At 36.6% G+C, this 13,479-nt stretch overlaps 1 protein-coding gene and 1 long non-coding RNA gene across 2 annotated transcripts in view; one reads left to right on the top strand and one right to left on the bottom strand.

Annotated features, from left to right (window-relative positions):
• Nucleotides 1-13,479, top strand: part of LOC307172706 — a 118,317-nt gene that overhangs the window by 21,999 nt on the left and 82,839 nt on the right. The window lies entirely within an intron of this gene.
• Nucleotides 3,165-12,607, bottom strand: LOC307172629 (uncharacterized protein; the record flags this gene model as incomplete). Its single annotated transcript, XM_079895168.1, has 8 exons — nt 12,570-12,607; nt 6,753-6,898; nt 5,767-5,904; nt 5,610-5,634; nt 5,232-5,264; nt 5,028-5,060; nt 3,307-3,409; nt 3,165-3,213 (listed from the first exon to the last, which is right to left on the bottom strand). Exons 1-8 carry the CDS (start codon nt 12,574-12,576, stop codon nt 3,165-3,167), a joined length of 534 nt encoding a protein of 177 aa, XP_079751294.1. The 5' UTR covers nt 12,577-12,607.

The following is a 13,479-nucleotide window of genomic DNA, read 5'->3' as shown; positions in this document are numbered from 1 at the left end:
GGTTGAAGGACGGAGGAGAAAACGAGGCAACGTCAATTTGAGTATTGAGAAGCACCCATACTATATAGAACGCACTTTTTTAACGGTTGCGAAGGACATTTAAATTCAATTGTAATACCTACTCAGACAGTATGCGATTTTGGATGCAGCGTTACTCCCAGAACAGATGTTTGAGGGGGAAAAAATAGAAGTTATTAACCTTATTAAATGTTTTCATTAAATAACCTAATCAAAACCTAATGCATTAACATTAACAAAAAAAAAACCTTATTGGGTGCCAATTTTTTGAGATGTAAATACATATTAATTTTGAAATGTTACATTCGAGATCAAATTCACTGTTCAGATGTGATTAACTGATTGAGACTGAGGGTATATTGTATTGACAGGGCACTGAATGAGCTGGAGACCTCAAAGACCACTTCAATATCAGACAAACCCACCAGAAGCATATTTCTGAGCTCAGCTTTCTGTCAGATGACATAAAGAGTTACAGACTCGGTCAGTGTTAAGGGTTAGTGAGTCATCAGCCAATACTCTTCTCAGCTGCACTCTTATCTTATCTGAGGTGTAGAAAAATAAATCAGGCACACACTGAAATGTTCTTATAGTATTTTATTAACAGAAATCCAAGACAGAAGTGCTTAAAAAGGAGAACATCATTACAAAGAGTAAGTGATTCCATGCAATACAATAGCTAAGCAAATATTATTAAACATTATTCATGACACGTATAAATGTTTTAAACAGACATTTGATACAAATCTGATCAAATCTATCGGTGCCAGTTTCCTTTCCTACAATGTGATAGTGAACACCACATTAATAATTCTAATAATTTAATTTGTTACATTTATATAGTGCTTTTCTGGGTACTCAAAGATGGAAGGGGGAACTCCTCAACCACCACCAATGGAGATGACACAATATACAGTAAATCAATGGCTACAGTATAGGGAGGAAATAACTTTGTCAGCATATAGCCCATATAGAGAGCATTTTGATTCAACACCTGCCCCCCCACACCCCTTTAATGTAGAATAATACATGCAGATAATGTTAGTTATTGTATATTTTTCAAACACACATTCAAATTTGATGGCAGATCTGAAGCAGTGTTAATGCTAAGAGAATTTAACTAGTAATGCATTAGATGTGATGTGTACTCACTGGCACAGCATTTCATTTAATTTTGCTTCCACAGCAGCAACTAACAAAAATACTTGCCCTAGTCATACAGTTACTTTTATCCACACTATAGTGCTATGCAATCCACCAAGTTCTTTTCCACAAACCAAGTTATCCTATAAGTTAAATATATTAAATATAAGTTATCCTATAAGTTAAATATATTAAGTTACAATATAATTTAGTTGTATATTTATAGTTGTACTTGCATATCTATATCTAACTATCTATCTATCTATCTATCTCTATAAATCAATCAATCTATATATATACACATACACACACACACGCACACACGCGCACACACACACACGAAACTCAAAAAATTAGAATATCGTGCAAAAGTTATGATTTTGATGATTATGACTTACAGCTTATGAAAACCCCAAATTCAAAATCTCAGAAAATTTGAATATTACATGAAATCAATAAAAAAATGGATTTTAACTACAGAAATGTCGGCCCTCTGAAAAGTATAATCATGCATATGTATATAGTTATATATACATAATATATTAGTTCACCTTTTAATTTGAATTACTGAAATACATGAACTTTTGCACGATATTCTAATTTTTTTAATTTCACCTGTATGTATGTATACATGAATAAATCGTGTGTGTGTGTGTATGTATGTATGTATGTATGTATATATGTATGTATGTATATATGTATGTATGAATATATGTGTATATGTATATATGTATATATATATACACACACACACACACACACACACACACACACACACACACACACACACACACATATTCAGTTATATATATATATCATGCCCGTTTGCATAACGGACACAAACATTTTTTTATGATAAAATATTTTCAATATACATTGTTTTCATATGTGCACCTTTTGAGTGGACACAAGGAGTATTTATTTATAAATATATGGTTCAATGATATATAACTAAAAAATATAATTACTTCATCATGTAGCTTTGTGTAGGTTAGTTAGAGTCTCAATTACAATTTAATTGACAAGAAACAAAATCCTGCAAGCTATATCCTTCGGATGAGACGTTAAACCGAGGTCCTGACTCTCTGTGGTCATTAAACATATTTGCCCCTTGGCCCCTGTCCATCATTGCCTCCTAATCATCCCCATACTGATTGGCTTCATCACTGTCTCCTCTCTACCAGTAAGCTGGTGTGTGTTCTGGCACAATATGGCTGCCGTCACATCATCCAGGGGGATGCTGCACATTGGTGGTGGTTGAGGAGATTCCCCCTTCCATGTAAAGCGCTTTGAGTACCAGAAAAGCGCTATATAAATGTAACGAATTATTATTATTATTTATTACATGGCTTGGTTGAATTCCAATGTAGAATGCGGTCTGTTATTTCTTGATAACAGACCGCTGCGAAGTATAACACACCGTTGCCATGAAAAACAGAGCGTTGCTATGGACGCGGAACGGACTATTTTCTTTAGCGGAAACAATACAATCTTTTTAAATCAATAAACTCCTTTTTAAATCAATAATTTGTGTCAAATTATTGATTTATTTGGTAGGTAGCCATGTAATAAGCGGGATAATGTAGAGCGAGGCGGTTGTTATAGCGAATACAACCCCTTCAGGCTGATTCAAGACCCTGATCAGCCTGTCGGGGTTGTATTCGCTATAACAACCGCCTCACTCTACATTATCCCTTACATAGCCAGCATAAATAGAATAATAGAGCTAATAGTATGGTTATGGCCTTGCTATATGAAAGATAAGAGTATAGTTATGAAGGATTGAAGATGAAATGCCCAGGTGCAATGATGTAACTTCTGTGCTTAAATAAAAAGGAAAGGGAAAGCCTTTTAGAAACTGTAGGTGCTGTTTGTACTATAATTTACTGCTTAATATAATGTAGTTTATTTCAAAGGATAATAGCAAAGATAATGATTTGGGCTATTCATAAACATCCTTCCTGCAGGATTTGACAAAATACCAATGATGCTACATACCAGATTCAAAGATTAGTGGGATCTGTACTGCCAGAAGAATATCCTCGCAGACGCCTATAAGCACAGAATTACACAAATATTAAAAGACAAATATTACTCATAGCCATCTGTTTATCTTGTTCATGCCAGTTTTTAAGAGGACCTTACCCTTGTCTTTTCTGACAAAGCACAATGGTGACAGTGACAGTCACCAACACCACAAAAGCACTTGCTCCAATCAGAACACCAATGCCCCAGTTAGGAAAACCCACTGGGAAAACAAGCAAACATAAAGACACAACAGAGAGGTGTGAGAATATTAGAGCACTTTAAGATAAAGTACATCATTTAACAAGAAAAAAATCAATGGCAAAATATCTTCTTTCTTGCACAGAAGAAAAAGTCATACAGATTTGGAACTATTTGAGGGAGATAAAATGATGACTATTTTTAATTTTGGGTGAACTGTCGTTTAAAAAAAAAAATCATCGTTTACACAAATACACACAAGGCTTTCATTAATTGCTTTGGCTGTAATAAAACAACCTCTGAAATCCCTGTGGAGAACCTTCAGCATATCAGTCAGGACCCCAAAGTAAAAATCCCATTCATTTTCTATATTGATACTTTGCAGTCACGTGATATCTGGCGGGCAACAAACGCGGTTAGTGCATCCAATCGCACAACAACTATCTGGAATGTCGCGTACACCTCAAAACACCAATTTTTGTATATTAAAACTGGCAACGTCCTGGCAAGATCCTTGATTAGTTTACTGGTTTTCGTTGCTAGAGAATGACGTTCTTGCCCGCCAGCCAGTACAACTGACGTCACGTGCAAAGTATCAATAGAGGAATATTAAAAAAAAAAAAAAAACACTAACATATCTAAAATTAAGTAATAATATATATGCTGTAGAAGATACAAGTGAGTTATTTATGAGTGTTTTTTTTTTTTTAAAGAAAAAGTTTAATAGAGCCAAATTTTCGGTGAACAACTACATTACCCACAACAAGCTCTTAAGGCCTATTTATACTTCTGCGTTGAACTTACGCCGTAGCTACGTCGTAGGCTGTGTGTAGCGCGCATACCCTTCGGCGTACCCTGACGTGCACCTCTCCAAAAATGTAACAACGCGTCAACTCTACACGTACGCAAGCACTGTGATTGGTCTGCTAGGACCACTCCCTCGGGTTTCACATGCTCCCTCTGCAAGTGTAATTGCGCGTCAACGCGGACAACGACGCAGAAGTTTAAATGAAAACCAACGCGTTGCCTACAGCGTAGAGGCTCCGGCGTAGGTCCGACACAGAAGTATAAATCAGCCTTTACTTTGAAACAGAGCATGTGCCAAAAATGCTCAGCAGTTACAGTCCACTTCTGAATCTTTGTAAGCTACGTAATTATGTCAGTATGTCTACGCTCTTAAACTACATACATATTTGAATATTTAGCAATAATCTTCAAATATATTTATACGTAGTTTATATTGTGCCCTCATTTTTTATTCGAGACTCTCGTTCTCAATGGTTAGTTTGGTTCATAAACCTTTACAGATATTTCACAAATCCTTATGAAAAAAAAAATAATAGGAAAAAATGTTCTAAAGTTGCTGGAAAGCAGGAGGTCACTGTTGCAGTCCATTTTGCTCAAAGGATGGTGTTTGCTTGTGTTATGTTCACATTGTTGCAAGTTTGCTATGCTAAAGAACTTACAAAAAAATTACAACATGCATATGCATTCTGGTTTCTGAAACAGGAAACTAGCTTGTTGCTATTTTGGACTACAGAAAATGTTTGAGTGTACAGTGGCAACACTTTATTTGAGCACTTTCATGTTAACAGCTTGATAGGTCAGCGCTATAACATAACATAAGCAGTTGACCTTACCTTCAGGAAGTGTTGGAGGAGGAGTGGCATCACCTGAAATACAATAATTTCACTCAGTGCACATACTAATGTGCATTCTGGTTTCTGAAACAGGATACTAGCTCTTTGGCCTAAAAAGGGCTATTTTGGACAACAGAAAATGTTTGACTGTACAGTGGCAACACTTTATTTGAGCTAGAACATAACATAAGCAGTTGACCTTACCTTCAGGAAGTGTTGTCGGAGGAGTGGCATCACCTGAAAAACAATAATCTCACTCAGTGCACATACTAGGGCAATCTCAAGTCTTTTGTTCTTAGTCACGTGATATTACTATGAGCTAAACTGGGTGTACAGAAGATTAAACACCTGCTTCAACATTTATTGGTAAAAAAATCTGTACAGCATAAAACTATCATAAAACAAAATCTCAAGACAGAAAGAATCAAACTGAAAGTAATTTGATTTGTTATGGGAAACTGCTCTACATGTATGCTTGTATTGCAGACAGCAAATTCTTAAGAGAGTAAGAAGTATCCTATTGTCAAGGTAAACGGGCATGATTTAAGATTGTGTAGTCATAGTAGTAAATCAATTACTTACAAGAGCATAGCTGCTTTTCATTGATCTGCAAAATAAGTAAAAACAGAGCCCATCATGAAATCATAAAGTGCAAATGTCAGCTCATAATTCAGTTATGCAATTAAATTAATTTAAGGGCCTAGCAGAACATAAAAATTCACAATATTAAAACAAATACATTGCCAATGGGGCAGATGAGCAGACATTCAAGTTTTTCAGGGCAGGTCTGTAAGATGGCTGTGTTCGCTGTTGCCTTAACAATTGGTGGTATGAATTTCATAATTCCATTAGCATCAGAAAGTCCAGCCAGTTTTTCCTGATCAGGAGAGGGAGAGAGGATGGCAAGGCATAAACATAAACAAGAATAAAAAATGTATACATTTGTTTTTACACTGAAGCTATGTGCAATGAATTGTTTATAACACACATTGTTGGGAAAAAAAACACTAGTAACCATTTCATCTTTAGGTTTTAACTAACAACCCTAGTCATCCGAATTTCTGCTTGATTACTCATAAAATGTAGTCAGGTCTTAATTTAACTCACAATTCTCACAATCTGACTTAACTAAGAACACAGAAACAATTGTACTTTGATTCATTGTCTTGTTTCATCACCTAACCTCTCTAAAAATTAAAGGTCATGAACTGTCCTGGCATTCTCCTGTAAAATATCATGTAAGTGATTTCAAAGTGCCCTGAGGCACCATGCTTCATAAAAGTGTACAGTGCCCTTTTTCCTTTCAACTAAGAATTCTTCCAGTTTCCAGCTTTTGTCTTAACTGTCAACAGAACATTTTCCCAGAAGCATTGATTTTGTGTGCCTTTATGGGCAGGGCACTTGAGCAACCCACACTTCCAACCTTATCTCCTGATTCTGAATTGACTCCAGTTATCTTGTGGAGAAGTCAGACAGACATTCACTTACTTTTTCCAATAGTTGGCCTTTTTAATGATCACTCAATGTCTTCAATAAAATGTTCAATAGAAAGTACAATTGTTTGTGTGTTATTAGTTAAGTCAGATTGTGTTCGTCTTTAATTGTGACTTGGATGAAGATCAGACCACATTTTATGAGTAATCAATGCAGAAATCCAGATATTTTCAAAGGGTTCACAAATGTATTCTTAGCACTGTATGTTTTTTTAAGACATAAAATATTTACATCTACAAGCCATTGGGTCTCGCAGTCACGGATGTCCCCCTTAACTTCATATGAAGCATTAAAGGAGAACTGTCCATCATCCAGTCTCCTCCCTGTGCACTGCAGGGCATCAGCTGCCTGTGATGACAGTAGAAGCACGGCCACAACTGAAAGAGGAAATGAACAAAACAATCAGGTTCATTTGAAATGTTACAAAAATTAACACACAAAAAGCCTATTCAAACTATTTTTGAGGCCAATGACCCCCAATGTCATGATCCCCTGTTAAGAACCCACTTTCTAAAAATTTTGAGATAACTACATATTTTAAGATTAATTTATACAGTGTGAGTAAAAATGGTGATGTTGAAAAAAATACTGCCATTTATGCTGTCATTTGTAGTAGGCTATTTAATATTTAAGAAAGCATTATCTGGAGAATATTATTCAAATATTGGGTCTACTGGTATACTGGTCTAGAGAGCCCAATCTCTCAATTTTGACAAACACACACATGTATTATCAGCAGATGACAAGAGCTAAATTACAGCTCAAGTGTTTACACCATAATCAAAGGTCTTTCATAAAGAGTAACACTTAGTCATCATGACACTACAGTTGACAAGCTTTGTTAACAGCGGCTTTCATGCTAATCATGTTTAAACATCCTTTGATATGTGATCAATAAATATGAGATAAGGTTTAGACCAAGCGGCAGCCAATACAGAAATGATTTAAAGGCAGGGTAGGCAGGTTTTTTCTAAAAAACTTTTACCCAAATTTGTTTAAACTGTCTTTATATACCAATACATAATTAAAATGTAAGTACTCTAAAAAAGGAGAGTATAAAAATTGAGTGTCTGTCCTCTCAGGGCTGCAATAAACACAGCTACTTATTCCATTCACTCCCACCCCCTCCCTTCTGGGCTCCTTCCAAAGCCACGCCCCCAACGACCGCTCAGCTGGAGGACGCGTTTGCCAGCGCCTAGCGGAGAGGAGCGCAGTGCATGTAGTGACATCATGTCAGAATCACATGTAATAAAATACCTAACTTTATCATTATGAATATAAACAACTGACATGGCTGTTAGTACTCACAGAGAGAACAACCAGCGCTGTATTTCAGTTGGATTCCTATGTGAACATGCACTATGGATGTCTGACAATTTCGTTGCTTTTTGGAGTTTTCATATTTAAAGGTGCTCTAAGCGATGTCACGCGTTTTTTAGGCCAAAACATTTTTTGGCACATCCAGCAAACATCTCCTCACTATCCGCTAGCTGCCTGTCCCCTTTTTAACTAGCAGAATAGTACAGAGTCACGATGCACAGTCTCACCTGTAGCTATGTCTTTTAACTATTATAATATTTCGAAGGGCGAAAACAGGAACTTTAACTATTGGCTTTACATCTGTCACTACATATACATCGGTCGCACACTTTAAGCTTCGATCACGTCGAGCTAGGGGCGTGGTTTCAGCACCCACCTCTTTGCCCATTCTCTGTTATCCGGGAGTGACGTGCGATGACGCGCAGCCAAGATGGCGACGGCCGACTCTGCCCTCTTTTGGCTTCAAAAATGCTCCTCAGAAACCTAGGGTGACGTCTCGGACACTACGTCCATATTTTTTTTTACAGTCTATGGTTTACTTTAGGCAAACGTGTCTGGCCATGACTAATGTTTAATCTTCACTCAAACCACACGATGAATAATACTTATCTTTCCTCGGTTTTAACCACACATAATTCAGTTTGCTGCATGTTTGTCCCTCTGCTACAGCGTCAAAGTATACTTTCAGCAACCACTGGGGATCATTTCACTTGTACTTTGATAAATAAATAAATGACAGTATTGTTATATTTCAAAGTAATTCCATTCAATAATCCATTCTAACAGATTTCCCCCTTGTATATTCTGATATATGAAAAGTAAATAAACCATTACGGTTTCCTCCTGATTGTGCCAATGAGGTATATAAAATGGTTTGGTACAAGACACTGCAGTAAATAATGGTTACATTCAAATGAATAACTTTGTGTAGATACTGGGCTGCGTTTCCTTAAAGCATCGTAAGCCTAAGTTGATCAGATCATTGGTGGCAGTTGTTCTAAAATCAAATTAGGCTTATGATGCTTTTGGGAAGTGCAGCCCTGTGTGTACACAAGCATAGACAGCTTTTACTGAAGCCTTTAAGAAACAGAATCCACTGGGACATTATTACTCATAGAACGGATACAAACAGTATGATCATTTTCCTAGGAAAAAACAGATTTATATACGGATCCAACATCTTTGAATGATTTCCTAAAGACGTGGGAGGAAGAAACTGCCCATACAATTGGCTTTTAATCAGACAAACATAACTGAGTTCTGTTACTGTGTGGCGCTGCTTGTTTTTATTAACATTTACTGTTATTCATAAAGTTAATTATTATAGTATAATGTCATGTGTACTGTAACTAAGACAGTGTAAAATACCATAAACTGTATATAACCATATCTGCCGCATCAAATGTGGTTTAAAAAGACGTTTCACAGAATATTTAACACACAGAGGCAGACAGGCAGTATAAATGTTTTTACTCAAAACAGTAATGAGAAACAATAAATGATTTCTACTGTGCATGCTGCATTAAAAGTTTTTTCAGGAAACCTACATAATTCTTCTTTACACCTAATTAACTGTAACTAGGGGTGTAAAAATACACTCATGTCACTAGCAATGAGACAGAATATCACCTCTTCTCATGATTTCACAATATTTTAAAGCTAAATAGAATTAAAATTGTATTTTAAAACATTTGATAAACAGTTAGCAAAATTTGTTATTACGTCAGGAATGGACATGAATAGACTTGGACTAAGTCCTTCTTCATGCAGGGAAATGGTGACACCAGAATAGAATCATTCTTGATCCTTCTCAGTTAAATACAGAGTTATAACTATACACGATTTGTTTTTTTGTATTGCAATATATTTTGACACAATACATGTTTCCACTTTTACTTTTTTAAGTGTACATTTTAGTATGCCAACCTAGAATTTTGACTTATTTCCTGGAGGACGTGCCACTGAATGCATACTGAGACTGTCATTCTGTCAAACATCTGTTCTGTTCTATGGGGGGTGGCTGGACTATCCTTTAAATGCAAAAGTATGATAACTAATATTTCATTACATGACTTATCAAAAATGATCACCAGTCATTTAAAAAGGCAGTCTAGCATGGCTACTGGAAAACCCTCTGCCTTTTAATGTTTATTTAACCAGAGATTCTGGACACAGCTTAGGTTTTTAAATGCCACTCAAATTGTAAAGTATAGTTTTAGTATTTAGTATTTTCCCAGATCAACTGAGATATGCTTTCCTAATAACTTTCCCCATCCTGCATTCCTTTATCTGATGTCCTTCACTATTTAAAGCTAATAACAAACATTGCCACACCCCAGCCTACCCACTCAAAACTCGTGACTGCAAAACAAAGCCAAACCACCTTGTATGATGCAACACAGTGCAAAGGATGTCCATATTAGGACTTCTGCGGACATCTTAGGGAGAGAAAGGAAACATTACCTTTTTTTAATCAATACTTCACATGACATCTGATGCAACACAAGAGGCGAATTTTTAAATTGAAGTATTCTGCTTGCAAATTCAACCACTCATAAAGGAGGGGGAAAATACATATTATTATATATTAAATTATAGATCTGTGCTATAAACTTAATATAGTAGGGACATTGTTTCTGTTAAAAAAAAGGGAAATCAATAAAGGCAAAGGAAACATAAACAGAGTAAGTATTATCACTTTGTTTCATACTTCATACAACCACAACTACTCTTACAGCAAAAAAAGATCTCCCCGCGGTCTACAACTGAAAAACACTCACATGTTGAACTGCTTCTGATTGTCACAATAGTAACCAAGATAAACTGGTTATAATGATTACTGAAAAATGTATATCTTGAGAATTGAGTAAGCCTCACTTCTGTAGTAACATTAACCTTCGCTTGCACCAGCATTCAAAAAGCATTTTAATCATCCATAATCTTTTGTGGTGGGGCCAGTGAAAAAATGTTGGTAGCGCAAGTACAAAATGTGAACCACAGGCCAGCAGGGTGGAAAAAACCCTTGCAAAGAGTTTTAGTGTTCAACAAGATCACACATGCAGGATTTTATGTTCTGAAATAGCAAATGCTTTATCTTCCGGTTGCTAATTCAAAAGTGCAAATATGCAGGGCTTGTATAACACTGCTTACAATTTTAATGGAGTAATAACCAAGTCTTTCAAACTTTTCTTAGATTTGACAGATGACTTTCTCTGACATATGGGTTTTGACGTATTTGTTTTGAGCGGGTCTTAGAATATGCCTTTGGCACACACAAATATTTTCCCAAAACAGTATAGTGCTACGATTTTTAAAATCTCAGAAAATCACATTAACTTATAGGCTAACCCATCAACACCACACAAACTATTATTGCAGCTAATTATGTCAAGGTAAAAATATCACCACATGTTTTTTTTTATCAACAAGAAATGACAATGTTCTCCTTGTCCACAAACAACAAACTAGTCAGTTGTTTGACTTCCACAAAGCAATGAAAATGTGATCTAATAGCATTATCATCAAAAAACATCAAGTATGGGCAAAAATAACAAAACAAAAAAAATGTTGCTTCATTCAAGTCAGGGTCAGGACAGGCCAACTGCAAGGATCAATTTAGCTTAATCAAATCTAGCTTTAATTCCTCAAGCTTATGGTATTTGTCTTTTGCAGGGCTACAGAACTTTCTGTCTTTGTGTGTTTGTCAGAAGGTCCAGGGCTGTGTTTCTCAAAAGCATCGTGAGCTGATCGTAGAGACCATGGGTGTTCTTGTTCTGCTATCACCAATGCAGACATGGTTTTATGTTTACATAGTGTTCTTTTAACCTAAAACCATGTAAACACATTGCATTAAAGCAAATACACAAAATAATGTTCTTTTTAGAACCATCATGACCCCTTTAACAAGTTCAAGCAAAAACTGTAGCAAAAGGATCATTTAAATGTTATTTTTCAGAATTTGGTGACCTTTAAAACAGTTTTTTTTACAGCCATTCTGAGTGAAATGATTCTGCCATACAGCCATTCTGTGCATTAATGTAATAATTAACAAAAAAGTATTTATTGTTATTATTATTATTAATATATTGTCATTTTATTACCCTATTGTTGGTTATTAGACGGGCAAATAATCATTTATGATGTGAATAACCAGCATTTCTAGACAAAAGTTACGGTCACACACATTAGGCTACAATGGTAACAAAATCTGGTGTAGCCTACTACCCTATAGTTTTCCTCTGAAAACGTCACTGCACCAGGGGGGTTTCCAATAATTCCTTTCAACCAGAGCCATATGTCTCTGCTTTCAGCGCACGGTAAGACCAAATCAAATATACTGAACACAATACAAAATGACGCAACTTTCATTACAAGTGAAATTTTCTCGTGACATACTAAGTGTTATGTGGCGATGTCTGAGGATTAATATCAAACAAATAAGCAATAGTTAGGAAGACTTCGGCGTAGCATAAAAAAGAAAATGAAAAGATGTTTGTTTGTATGAATCAGCGAAGCCAAATTAATGAAACTGGACTGTTTCCACCTCGGAGTATAAAAAACAAAACAAGACAAAAAGAAGACGCTACTTTTTAAAATAAGTGTGAATAAAACCGCATGTCAACCCATTCCTCCTACATGTTATTTGGTGTCTACTTCAGTTCAGACCTGCAGATGAAATTGTGTAGGCTACATAGAAATGTAAAACAAATTAATAATCAAAGAACTTACCGAGCATATTGAAGGCTGCACGTTTATGACTTTTACTTCCTGAATGATTGAAAGAGAGCGAACCTGCAGCCTGCAGAATGACCAGCTGACACCGGTCTCCCACTGCACGCGTTAGCAGCGCAGGCGCAGTGCGTACGGTGAGCGGAAGCAGGACACGCGCGTTTTGCTTTCACATTGGCAGGCTAGCGTTTGACCCTTGACGCGCGCGGCTGAACCGCGGCGTATGTAGGCTACAGACAGAGTACTCCATAATATGGCAAGCCAAGTGTTATCTCATCTCTAACACCCCAAGCCAGCCTCCGCTCTTCTAAGTCCAAATCTAAGTTTGCAGATCCATGATAAAGCCCACACCGCTGCTGGATTCATATCGTACACACACAGAAATGCACAGTAGCCTATTGTGTCTCCAATCACGGCAGTCATGTGAAGCTTCATCTGATGTCGGGATGCACATTCATTCTCGCCGTCTGATATCAAAAGTAAAGCCGTAGCTATCGCCCTCGCATTCTCATGTTGGGGAAAACAGCTTTTTGGTCAGACTCGGCGCAGAGAGCACAGAGATGATAGCAAATAAATAATGCTAACGTCAGCGGCCATGGCACTGAACGAGCAATCGTTATTATAGTTCAAAAGGGCAAACAGTCAAAGTTATTATGCGAGTTAACTCGAGTCGAAATGCAAATCTGCAAAGTCGCATTTGTCATCTGTCGATCACCGTGACATCAAGTGGACTTTTGAAGCTGAAATAATGAGTAGATTAAGCTTGGAATAACGAGAAGAATAACATGGATTTAACTTTCTTGTCAGAGGATTGTAATGCATCACAGCCAGTCAGGTACAAGGAAGGGAGACGACGGCTACGTCGGTTCAGTGTAGCACATTCCGGGTCTCTTCGGGTTCGGGTAGGCTA

This window comes from Squalius cephalus (genome assembly GCF_949319135.1).
Source record: "Squalius cephalus genome assembly, chromosome: 15".
Classification (NCBI taxonomy): domain Eukaryota; kingdom Metazoa; phylum Chordata; class Actinopteri; order Cypriniformes; family Leuciscidae; genus Squalius; species Squalius cephalus.
Note: the sequence above shows the minus strand (reverse complement) of the source record. Positions and strands in the feature narration are given on the sequence as shown.